General features: G+C 40.2%; 1 protein-coding gene across 45 annotated transcripts in view; it reads left to right on the forward strand.

The window, feature by feature from the left end:
* PDE4DIP (phosphodiesterase 4D interacting protein) overlaps window positions 1-12989 on the forward strand; it is a 224462-nt gene that overhangs the window by 160327 nt on the left and 51146 nt on the right. For 43 of the 45 annotated variants that reach the window (XR_010941031.1, XM_067727491.1, XM_067727490.1 and 40 more), the window contains 2 exons: window positions 299-426; window positions 10560-10648. Coding sequence is in view for 44 of the 45 variants with exons in the window: in XM_067727491.1 (XP_067583592.1) it covers window positions 299-426; window positions 10560-10648 (217 nt within the window). In the remaining variant the exon portion in view is untranslated. Of the gene's footprint in view, window positions 1-298; window positions 427-10559; window positions 10649-10917; window positions 12780-12989 lie in introns of those variants that run through there. The other 2 variants (XM_067727494.1, XM_067727493.1) reach the window with 2 other exon arrangements.

Raw genomic sequence — 12989 nt, forward strand, 5'->3', positions numbered from 1 at the left:
ATTTCTCTTAGTGGGCTATAAGGGTGTGAGATAAATATTAGGAACTCTAATTTTATGTCAAATTGGCCCAGAATCTAGGATAAAGGGACAAACTTTACAGAAAACAGGCCTTGCTAATCTACCAGCATTGAACACAAGGGCCACAACAAAGACCACATTCATTTACTGTGTCCTAGAGAACAATTACTCCAAAAGTCTCATGGCTCAGAGTGGCACTGATGGCTCTTTGGAAGCATCTATGGACTCATTACATTGATGGCTAATCCATTTTCCTTCCATGTATGGCATGTTTAATCAGCTCTGAGAGAGACCGAACTCTGCAGGTGGAACTAGAAGGGGCCCAGGTGATACGCAGTCGGCTAGAAGAAGTTCTTGGAAGAAGCCTGGAGCGCTTAAGCAGGCTGGAGACCCTGGCCGCCATTGGAGGTGGGGAACTGGAAAGTGTGCGAGTTCATCACGAGCATGCCTTCTGAGCACTGGCGGGTCAGACTGCAGCCCGGGATGGAGACCCTTGTTTGCACTAACCAGAGAGCCTTGTCTGACTTTGGCAGGATTAAACAGTGACTTACTAATGATAGAACTGGTACAAGTAGCATCAACTACAAAGTGAAACTCACTTTAGTCTACCTGTATTTCACTGTACATAGCTGTCTCCAAGTTGAATCGTGGAGGTTACAAAGTATATTTGCGCACTATTAATCATTCCATTTTAGTTTTCCCACCTGTTTTCATTCTTTTCCCCAGCCCTTCCTTCTTTTCCCTCATCCCTTCTACAGGCCAATAAAGTTTATTCCTCCCCCACTTTCACAGTCCATTTCATATGTTCCATATCATGTCATAAATGCATGCGTGTGTATTATTTTTGCCATTCAATCAACTCCTGCTCTTTGAGTGAGAGCAATTTTTTAATCAAAGTTTCAAGATAAGAGAGAGAGAAGAGATTGAGACCCTATAAGAATGACTTTGCAAAAGTGGTATAATCCTTATCAGAAGGTAACCAAACCCAAGTCTTGCAATAGAAGACTGAAAGTATTCGGAAGGCCAAGTTAAAGTGCAGAGGCAAAGACGGTTAAAGTGTTTATAGTAAACCTTTACCTCTAATATTGTTTCAGAGTTGATTATTGAATAACAGCGAAATTAGATTAGATGCAGATTAGATTCCATTAAAATTTTTTTCTTTAAACTAAGGGTATAGGATTTAGTCAGAACACAACTTTAAGAAAGCTCCCAGGTCTTCGAGAGTCAGAATTCTCTATATAAAAAGATAATTTCAAACGTAATGTCCCCTTTTAAATTCAGTATTTCACCAAATAACTCATTATGACTAGAAGAAAATATTTCTTATATTTTTTTCATTTGGTAATGGCACTAGATGGAGTCCTGTATTTTTTACTTTTTAGTGCTTTTGCATTTCTCCATATTACAATAAGTAATAGGCTTCTGGCTTTGATGTGTTTGAATAGTTTAGAAAGAAATGTCACAGATCTTTCTAGGTTTTGGTCATTGTCTCAATGCTTTGTTATTTCAACATGACAGATGTAAGGAAGGGGGCCCTTGAGATTATACTTCTGGTATCTTAAATGTCAAGAGTATGAAAAGTAACCAAGGTTACTTTGTAACCTTGCTAACCCATGAGGTTTGTTATTTCTGCTGGAATTAATTTCCTAGATTAGAAGCTCAGGTTTCAGTTTTTAAACATGGAATTTGGTGAATAGGGATTGAGGCTCTTCAGCCCCATAAATGAGACCGAGTACCCTTTCTAAACGAGGTGGAGCACAATGGTTTTTCTTTTTTCCCTCCATTTTTCATATGACACTTTTATTTCTTTTACATTCATGTGTTGACATGGCTTGCTTACCTTATAAATTCTGTCCAAGTTTCTGTAACCGTAGCCATGCCTGTAACAGAGCATCTGTCACTCTAAAATGGACAGGGAAGAAAATATTCTACTGGAGAAACACCATGGAATCCTCTGATTAAGAATTGATAGTTTGTAAGAGATTGGTAGCCATAAGCTTTCCTCTTAATGGAAAGCTTTTCAGTTTTAATAGGCTTTGGGTGGTACAGGGGTCATTTAAGAAAGGAGATTGGAAGTATAAGCAGAATCATCCGTTTTTTCTTAGTCTTCCAATGTTTAGTGACCCTTTCCTGCACAAAGCTCTGTAACATTGTAGAAGTAGAGAGGAGGGTAATCGAGCTGTAGAAATATCACCCCACCAAAGGCTAGCCTGTCATATGATTGCAAGGCATTTAAGAAGTGCCTTTCCTTATTTTTACTAATAGACCAATGACACTTTCTAAGTTTCCTATTAAGATTCAACCATGGGTGATATTTGGGTTCTAATGGCTCATAGTGATTACAGTAATTTATGGAAACTACTACTTCTGTCATTCTCCAACGAGAATAGGAATTTCCCTTGTTATCTTGAACAGTTGCTAAGTGTTAGAAATATTAAGGTAGTGGGGTGAATAATGAGAAACTCAACTTCCTACTGGACAATGAACAAAATACATAGATTGGGGGAGAAAGTGAGTGAATTGTAGTCCTGATTTGGATCTTGAAAAGATAGAGCAACTTGTGCTATAGCTACTTACCTTTGATATTGGTCCTTGGGAAACATTTTAGAAAATTAGGTGATTTAGTGGCACGAGAGAAATTAAAAGTTTGGTCTTGATAACGTAGATGTGACTAAAATCTGGTACTGACTTTCTGGTCTGTATAGCTGGAATGGGGCTTGCAAACAGTGCTAACTGGAGAGAGCTTGCTGGTCTAACAATTTTGTGTGGTAACTTGGCATCTTATTAGAGAACATGATTCTAATGAATTTTGTTCTGTATCCCACAGATAGATGATGCTTTGGCCACATCATTCATATAATCATATTTAGCATGCTATAATATGATTCCATGCTCTCTTCAGGGGCACAGACATTTTCTCTTACTGAATTATTCTACTTTTGCCAAGCATTTTTCAACCTTACAATAATTTTAGATAAAGCATTGTGTGCTTATAGAACCTTGTGCTTGAATAAAAAGCGTGAAAGAAAATGAAATGAAATTCTCACTCAGGCTATGCTTAATTGGAAGCATAGAACTTAAATTGAAAAAAATGCATATTGATGGATTTGGTCTTTCTCACATTTCCTTTTTGGTTGTAATGGTTGTAAGAGGTCAGGGTAGTTGAAGTCTATAGTTTTTAGAGCTAGAGAGTTGAAAAGGACCTCCAAAAAGATTTATTTAACGAGTGAAATGGAGTCCTTTTGACAGATATTTCCCCTAAACTCTTTTCTATTACAGGTTTAAACTATATCATTGAAGTCTGGTGATGGTTAGTGCCTAGTATAAATCGACATTTTTCTGGTGTTCTCTTTTTAGCTATTTAGCCAAGTTATAACTTTTTCTGAAAAGGCCTGATGGGACTATTTTAACATTGTCAACCTCTTACTTTGATGGGGTGTACTTCTATCCTTATCCCCCCGACCCAACCCTCTCCCACACCCACCTCTCTTCATTCAGTTGTGGATGGTAGCAACATTTTTGGTTCCTCCTTCATATTTTTAAAAGATTTGTCTTGGTCATTATGTATAGTGAGAGATCTGTTAAAGATCAAGAAAATCTTGCCCTGGATAGGATATTAGATCCAAGCCACGAGTTTCCTTAGGAGGTTCTTTCGTTTATTCTACTTGCACAGATTATACATAAATGGCAGATATATATATATAAAAGACCTATCAGTTTTATGCTTACTTAGGCTTCTAATTCAGTGTCTGGTTGAGAGGTTTGGTTCATAGCTTCAAAACAGTTCAAGAAAGTTGATTTCAGTTCTCTCTGCTTCAGTCTTCTCGTTGGATCTAGAGTCTTCTGATTAGGGAAAGAAGGAATAGATCAGATTACACCCCAAATTGCTCCTTTCATTGAGGAATAAAGGTTGACTGACCTACCTAAAGTCACTTCCCTTTGGACTGTAAGCCCTAGAGGAAACTATAATTTAATACCTTTGCTTTCCTTGAGCTAGTATTGGAAAACTCTAGTTCCTGTTGTTAGGATAAAGTTACTGTTTTCTGGTTTCTTGGTCTTTTTATTTGAAGAAGTCACAGAGTCTTCATGTCCCTGAAAAACTCAAGTTGCCTCTTCAACTAGGGTCTCAGTAGTAATTCTAGAGGCCTGCAGGCAGTGTGCAGGGATATATGACAAACTTCCTAGGGAGTCGGGAAGGAATACAGTGACCCACACACTTTTAAAGTCCATTTTCCATCCTGCCTTACAGAAATGGCGCTAGAGGTGGGATAAATGAAGTTAGCTTTTTTTTTCAGATACTAACATCCTCTGAGATACAATCATATAGAGTATTTTCTCATTTCTCTTTGGGGTAGAGCTCAGAGAGCTTTTCTTCTCCCTTTGGTAGTATAGAACCATTTGTACTGTAGAAAGAATAGCTGGGAATATGGAGCCGCGTATAAGGCAACTCAATTAAAAAACAGAAGGAATGAGTCAGTGGGACAGTACATCAGAGTGATTTCTGTGGGGTAATAGTTTCTGCATCTTAATGCTTTTTGGACTATGGATTTAAGCCACCCTCCCACTAGACTTTTGGAGCAATAACTTTTTTAAGCCTTTTTTATTATGATTGAAAGACTACCATGTTGCTTTTAAGTAGTTTGAGTATTGACAGAAGGTAAGTTCTCAACTTCTTTCTATGTAATCACTGAGCCAGGATGAATTTCCCAAAGAAATTTCCCAAATAAAGCAAATTTATAATTTGCTTCCAGCAAAGGATGGGAAGTGGAAGGGACACAAAACTGTAGAGCTGACAATACTAATTTTATCAGATTTCAAATAAGAATAATTAAACTTATAAAGTGACATACTAATTCTTTTTGCATTACTTTCCCTTTTTGTTGTTTAAAGTCAAATTCCAGAAATAAAAATCTTTATCATACTGTTTTCTTCTTGCTAAAGCTGGAAGGATAAAATAGAAAGTTCATCAACATCAGAAAATGTTTGATCTAAAGTAATATGAAGAGTAGGGTTGTTAATTAAGTACATGAACCAAATGGACTTCCTTGTTCCCTTTGAGAACTCATGATTGTCTAGGAAATGCATGTAGGTTTGTTTTTGGTATTTTACATGAGTATACAGTGCTTCCTTTTGCAATTATCAAAATCACTGCTCTGAAATACCAACCTGTCTCTCAATCTGTGAACTTTAGAGGCATGTATATATACAAGTATGTTTTATAAACCATGAATTTCTGTCTGTTTCCATGAAGTACTATCAGTTTGATAATAAAAGCAGGTTTACTTTTACCACTTAAAGTTTTGGCCTTAGGGCTGTTGAGAAAAATTAGAGTGATTCATAACAATTTAAATGAAGAAGGAAGTGATGTATTAAATAATCCAGTAACGTGGTGGTGCTAGATTATTTCTAGGACTATTTCCCCACCAAAACAAGCTGTAAATAATTCATTTCTTCATGGCACTGTGTTGTGTTAAATTGTGTTAACATTTGTGCTGAAATGGAGCATGTACTTTTTTATATATAAGTGTTAGAATTTCAGCTATAGTTGAGACACAGAAAATTGTCACTGATCCAATAAAATTATCAAAGGCCAAACAGTAACTATTTGGTTTCATTCTTAAAAGATTTATGGGAAAAGCAGAGAAAGCTCATATCTTTTTTTTTTTCCTTATAGGAGAATCAGTCTATTGATTATTGTACTAAAATTCCAAGTCAAATAAGGCTCAGGAAATTTAACTAAAGGATGAGGAAGAAACCTGAATTTTTCAACTCTCAAGGAAGTGAGACTAAAGAAACAGCGTTGTGCTTCCCCCAGAAATGTAAAATGGACTACTTTACCTTCAAAAAACATTTCTTGCTCTCCTTGCTGAAGGAGAGTAGTAGAAAGTGGGATGAAAATTTGAGGAGTCCATTGTTTTGGTGGGTGGTGCTGTCCCTGTGTATATTCCTGGAAAGGCCTGTTTCTTGTGTTCTTTGAGGAAAAAAGAGATCATAAGCAGGAAGAATTCCTTGACATTACAGACTTTTAAGTCACTGAAAACAGTTGCCTTCTTAATTGTAAGCTTGTAAGCTGGAAGGGTACCTAAGAGATACTGCAATTTAAAGACAATGATATACCATGAAGGGGCTTGACTGCAGACAACAGATTTCTAGCTACTTCAGTTCCAATATCAGAATCTGTCTAGTTAAAGAATTTTATTTCTTGGCAGAAGCTTATGGGAGATTATATGAAATCTTAAAGTTTTCTTATGGTCCAGAAGGGAATGGATGCAGGTAATACTGCAGTTTGATAGGAGACCTTTTTTCTTGGATCCTCTCATGTAGCATCATAATATTTAAGTCATCAATAGTTGGTTCATGACGTGAACAGGTGAGAGTTCTTGTAATGAGCACATGGCAGAGTGCCTAGGAGTGAAAGTGAGGTGAGCCCAGAGGACATAAGAGCCTGGCACTGAGGGAAAAACAGCCGGGCGCTCGTCACTGCAAACTTGTTCGTGCTGTAAAGTTTAGCTCTTTGAATCCTCTTTCAAAATTAGTCAAATAGGACTCCTATGTTCTGAGTAACTTTATGGGAAAATATTACTCCTTTTCTGTTGGTTGCGTATAAATGGCTTAAAAAGGAAACAATAATGATGGTAGAGTAGAATTTGGAGAATATGGTCTTGTTGCAGCCCAGTTGGGACTCATTACTGAGAATTAAAATAACACTTCATGACTTTCCCTCAAGGCTTATTTGTGCATGATGGAGTTTTAAGGCAGTTATTATTTAATGATGATGAATCCTATTTGTAAAACCTATTCAAAAGAGTTCATCTTAATCTACTGATAGATCTGTGTTTTTTCAACTGTCCTGCAAAGTAGGGAGAACATAAGAGTGTTACTTCAAACCTCCTGTTGGGGAAACATATTCAGCAGTGAAGAAGTACAGATAGACTCAGTTAAGATCATCCAGTAAAAACATTAGGTATAGAATTTTCTTCTGCTGAGTACTTTTAGGTTCTACGGTCTTTTTCTACCCTCAACTTTTCAGCCCATAGACCAGTTTACCAACAATAATTTAAAACAATAATAATAATGCAATATACTGAGTACACAGTATATGCCAACCACTATTCTAAGCCCTTCAAAAGCACCAAACCCTTGAAAGTTGACAGGTGTATGGAGTGGATATTACTATTAACCCTAATGAATAAGTGATGGAACTGAGTTACAGAAAGGTGGTGATTTGTCTAAAGTCATGTATCTAATGATGGGAGCAAAAATCTAACCTAGACAATCTGGCTCCAGAGTCCATGTTCTCAATAATTATGCCATCCTCAATTTAGAAAGCACAGAAGTATGAATTTTTGCCTCAATGATGAAAAAAAAAGACCTTGTTTTTACATACCACTTAAATTTTTGCCCAAGGATTTTATAGTGTTATAGAAGTTTATTTCTATACACTTTATAGAGTCAGGTAGTTGGTAGAAAATAATTTTCTAAATCTAAGAAAGGGAAGTTTTGGTACCATCTCCATTATGTGTAGTTCAGAGCCTAGAAACTTGGAAGAACCACAACTTGAGAAACTACCATCAAAGCCTCAAATAAAAGGTTTTAATAAAATTTCCAGTCTAACATGTAAAACTTAATCCTGGAGATAAAACCTGGAGAAGCAAGTTAAATTTGAATAAACAGATTCTTAGCTTTCAGAAATTCTAAAGGTGGCAGACCATTTTATTTATTTATCAAACATAAGCACTCCATCAATATATAGTATCTTTAAATTAGAAATTTAAAGTACTATTCCAACTTAGTTCTGGAGACAGTGTTTTGTTGCTTTGTGAAAGCATAGAAAAGGGTATCATCCACAAAAGAGAAGTCCTTTATTGCCATTTTAAAAAAAAAAACAGAAATGGTAAAAACAGAAAGAGGAACGGCTAATATAAACTTATGGATAGGACCTTGTGTGGGATAACTTATTCCAATGTTTTCTATAATTTTTTTTTAACTTTACCCCTCAAACAAACACACACAAAAAAGGCTTTAGCATTTTAATTCAGATTGGTAAAGGGCTGAGCAACCCTTAAAGCTGCCCTGAAGGAAGTATGGCAGACTAAGCTAGATGAAAAAATGAATGAGGAAAACAAAACCCCTAGTAGTAGAATGTCAGGATGAAATGGGCATTTTTGCTTTGTCTCCACTTAACTCCTGATGAAGTCAAAATCATGGTATCCTGCCCCAGAGTGAATTAAAGAGAGAACATTATGTAGAGATGGAGATGTGGCATCAGAAAGGTTGACAAAGGTAAGTGGAGGGTAGAAAGGGTTAGACAAAAGCCTTCAAGGCCAGGGACAATCACTCTTTCTAATCCCCACTTACCCTACTTCTGGAACCTAGTACAGGAATCATCATGGGATGTGGGCCCAGAGTGGTATGGGGGTGAGGATCCTGACCTCATAGAGCTGAACCTTCTTCAACCACAGGATCATTCTCTAGTCCAACACTCAGAAGGGAGACAATGTGAAAAGTGTGTTTTCTTAATCTATCACTGAGTGGGACAATTCATTTTCTTTGCAGGGAGAGAAAAACGTTCTGATCTCTATTGCTGTATAGGGAAAGATTTTCCAAAATGAGCGTAATATGATAGGGATGTCCTCAAGTGAATTAGCATCCTGGGTTCAGTGAGTTTCCAAAACAGCCACAGCTTAGGAAGTGTGTTCATTCACCTCTACACAACCAGTGTTCTGAATAAGATGGTTCTAGGGCTGGTTTGAAAAACTAAGTATTGGAAATCGCTACTATACACAGCCTGCCAAGGATCTCTAAAGATGCTGAATGGTAAAGGTGCCTCCTTGTGAGTAGGGCTTTATCGAATAGGGTACTGCCTTAGTCCAAAGTTAACACAACATTCACAGTAAAGACCAGGGAATAAGTCAAAAGATTAAGCTGTTAGGACTTTAATGAGATTGGCCTGGGCCATCGCAAATCCCTGGTATAAACTTGCAGGTGCCGAGAGATGGAACGTTAAGTGTGAACTGGCCCTGTTCACCTTACCTGTTGAGGGTAGTGAATGCTCATTATTCATGCAGAGCCTTTCATTCACAGACGTCTGAGCTCAAGAGCAGGTTCTTTGCTCTTGGAGGAAGAGACAAAGATCTGATTTGTCACCAGAGGGAACAGCGAGTTGCCTCTGCCTGAAAGCCCAGAGACATGCCATCTCCGCACAGCTCTTACCCAGAAGTAGCTACGTAACCTAGGTCAAGCCACCTAACCTCTTTGAGGCCCAGGTTTCCCAACGGTCATAAGAGGAGTTTTAACAGGTTGGTTGCCGAGGCCAGGGTCAGAACTAGATCTCAAAATTCTCTAACTTGGGCAGATTCTGTAAGACCCGGGGAGTGTCACGGTAGATTTTCTTTGGTTTCCAAATGAATTAACCACTATAAATTCCTACACTTTCAGAAGAAATCAGTAATGTGGGCCACAGGTGTCAATCTAAAATTTGATGAATGGCCTTATTTTAACAGATGTGGAGAAGAAGAAATGCCCTAGATTTGTGCTGTCTGATATGGTAGCCACCAGCCATGTGTGGCTATTTGAATTAAATTAATTTAAATTAAATTAAAAAATCAGTTCCTCAGTCATGCTAGCCACATTTCAAGTCCTCAGTAGTCACATGTGACTACTGCCTACTGAATTCAACAGCAGAGACATAAAATCACAGAAAGTTCTATTGGTCAGCACTGCCCTAGACCTTTACCTGGACCATAAACCGCAACTACTTGTTCCTTAGTGCAGGGCATAGATGTTTGCACCCCAGGGTGACTGTGTTCATCTTTGGGGAATGGAAGAACAGATTAAATTCCATTTGGACAAAGCAGTGCAGGAAACCCTTCAGGCACAGGATGTTGGCATTGGACAAGAGTTTGAGGGAGGTGGGAGGAGGGGAGGTTAGAGGAAGGGGTTAGGAAACAGCTGAACTGTTCTCTGCCACGGGGCTGGACTAGACCTGAGCTTCTGTAGGACACAGGACCCTTAGAGGAGGGTTCCTCAGCGAGATTATCACCCCACTCATGACTGATCCCAGCAGTGGAAAAGTGTGAGAGGAGCCGGGCTGCCCTAATCCCAAGGAAATCAGGAACCCTCTCAGCACTCGATGGTGGGAAAAATTGTCACGTTGGGCCCATGTCACAACAGGGAAAGTTATTACATAGACAGTCAGTGGCTGGAGGAGAATAATTCTGGCTTTCTGGAAATAAGTGAGGGGGGTAACCACTCTATCTAACAGTCTGCTTCTTAAGTACAGGTCTGTGCAGTCAAGCCAGCTTATGTTTTGAGGTTTAAGCTTGAGTGTTAGCAAGAAGGTATCAGTGATATAGTGAAGAAGCTTTTCTACAGAGTTGGTACGTTGGTGCTGCTTTGCATGTCAGCCCTGCTGGCTAGGGGGCCCTCCATGTGGGGAAGGGAAGAAATCAGAGGCGGATGGCAAAAAGAGTGTAATTTTAGCTGCTGTCTGGAAGGCACGTGTGAAGGGAGTCACCTTTGTCTTCTGGACCTACTTCTAGGTGCAGCTGCAGGGGACGACACAGAGGATGCGAGCACGGAGTTCACCGACAGTATTGAGGAGGAGGCTGCACACAATAGCCACCAGCAAGTAAGTCCAAGTCAGGTACTGGGGCCCCAGGGTGCAGAGCTCGTAGCCCTTTGCGGACTGTGGTCTCCTGCAGCCCTTGTGGGCCTGGAGTGAGAAGCTATCTTTTTAGATAAACCACTTCCCAGTCTTCTTCCTGCCCTCCCAGCCACCTTGCCAACCCCTATCCTCACTCCATTTTTCTTTCCAATCCACCCTTTTTACTCCTTGTATCTTGTGTTCCTGCTCCCTGCCCCCTCCTACCCTCCTTTGCTCCTATGTACCGTCTATAGCTATAGCTTCAGAAGAATTTTTACTTACAACAAGACCTGAACACTTACACTCTTGGGCTTTTGTAACTGAAACACATCACAGAAGACAGGGAGTCATCGAAGGGCTGCTTGGGGAGGTGGCAGGCCTAGGACCTGCTTCAGGAGAGTGTTTTCTGAGGAACTCCAAGAGGAACGGAATGCTTCCAAAGCAGGGATCATTCTCAGTGAAGTCTCACTATATAAAAGAGAACCTTGTTGGGCAACCTGACAGTCTACCCAGGTTGTGACACGTCAATGACCAGCAGATGACACTTCAAGAGCAAGCCCCTGTCAAACCTCAGAACTTGGTACCCAAGGCTAAAACATTGTTCCCACCAACCAGCATTGGAAGGTGTAACCAGCATTTTCTCAAGCTCAAGAGCAGAATGTCCTAGACCTCAGAGATTAAGTCACCAATAGTGATCCCATAGCACCCACTGGAACGCCTATGTGTCTTCACCTTGCCCAGTGACATTTAGCAATCACATGTCCTGGATGAACCAGGCCTGCGACTCTCTGAGGTTTTTTTTTGTTTGTTTCGTTTTGTTTTGCCATACACGGGCCTCTCACTGCTGTGGCCTCTCCCGTTGCGGAGCACAGGCTCCGGACGCACAGGCTCAGCGGCCATGGCTCACGGGCCCAGCTGCTCCGCGGCATGTGGGATCTTCCCGGACCGGGGCATGAACCCGTGTCCCCTGCATCGGCAGGCGGACTCTCAACCACTGCGCCACCAAGGAAGCCCGACTCTCTGAGTTTTTAAGGGGAAAGTGGATCGTTGGTATCTGTCCTTCTGCAGAAGCAGCTGGCTGGGCTTTTCCAGTGATAGGCTCCTTGGAGCTATTAGGGAAACTATAGGGGACATGAGGCTTTCTGGGTCTGCCTCTTCATCTCCTGCATAAGAAAAAGAGGCGACATCTAATAAACCAACAGAAAGACCCAAGTGAGCAGTCCCCAAATCTCACAGGATTTGGCACAGTCTTTGACTCTTGAGGACACAAGCAATTGTCTGGAATACCTCACATCCTCAGCACAGTTTCTTTACCTTCTACCAAGATTCCCTTTTTACTGCTCTAGACACACCTGACCCTAACTTCTCCCTTGAGTTCCTGCATGAACTCCACTTCTCCTTTTTCTTGGACAGCTTATTCTGAGTCCTCCTAACCGGTGCTTGTAACTTTAATTATGTACACCACTGCCCCTCTGGACAGATCCCTTACCTCTCACTCCCTGATTTCACTGAGGATCTTGGGTGAGAGAGAAGGATCTGCAGGATGAGAAAATATCCACTCTAACACAGAGCTAGATTGAGATGTCAGCAGGTCACTGATGGTTATTGCTACTCTGGGTCAGGGTTAACTTCAGAATAAGTGAACAGGAGACACGGATATGGAGAGAGCCAGATTCCGACTGATGTGGTCCAAACTATGCCTGATAGCACGAGTTCTTCACTCTGCTTCTCAGTTATAGGGAAACTGGTTTGTAAAGTCACTTCTTCCTCAACCTTCTTTTCTATAGCCGAGCGTGGAGAAAATGATCAGACAACATTTTGAGGTCAGTCCAAGCCTGGAATAAACCTTTACATTGGGGCATTTGTACTTCCCTTGCAATGTCTTCCCTATCACCTGGCATAGGAGATACTTAATAAGTTAGACAAGTATTTACCTGTTGGATGAAAAATATCTTGGGTAAGCACTGTTTTTCTCTGTATCCCCTTTCCTTGAAAAACCAATCTTCAGTTTTGGGGAAAGAGGTGTGTGAAATCATTGTAAACTTACTTCAACTTTTCTGAGGTTTGTTGGTGTGACTCTCCTGCTACCAATTAAATAAAGCTTGTTTTGTCATAACTGTTTTGTGTCCAGATTCTCAAAAATGTGTTTGCTTGTTTCCCGGGAACTGGTCCCTTAAGATTGAGCTCTGAGCTTCTCCTAGTTGTGTCCTTGGGAGGTAGACCTTATCCTCAACACCAAGCTCCCTTCCCACTTCAAGCATACGCACACTTCCCCTAACAAACACATCCAACTTTGCCTCTTAAGACAAGAACCACCTTTTGGCCA

Source organism: Pseudorca crassidens, chromosome 2 (assembly GCF_039906515.1).
Source record: "Pseudorca crassidens isolate mPseCra1 chromosome 2, mPseCra1.hap1, whole genome shotgun sequence".
NCBI classification, from domain to species: domain Eukaryota; kingdom Metazoa; phylum Chordata; class Mammalia; order Artiodactyla; family Delphinidae; genus Pseudorca; species Pseudorca crassidens.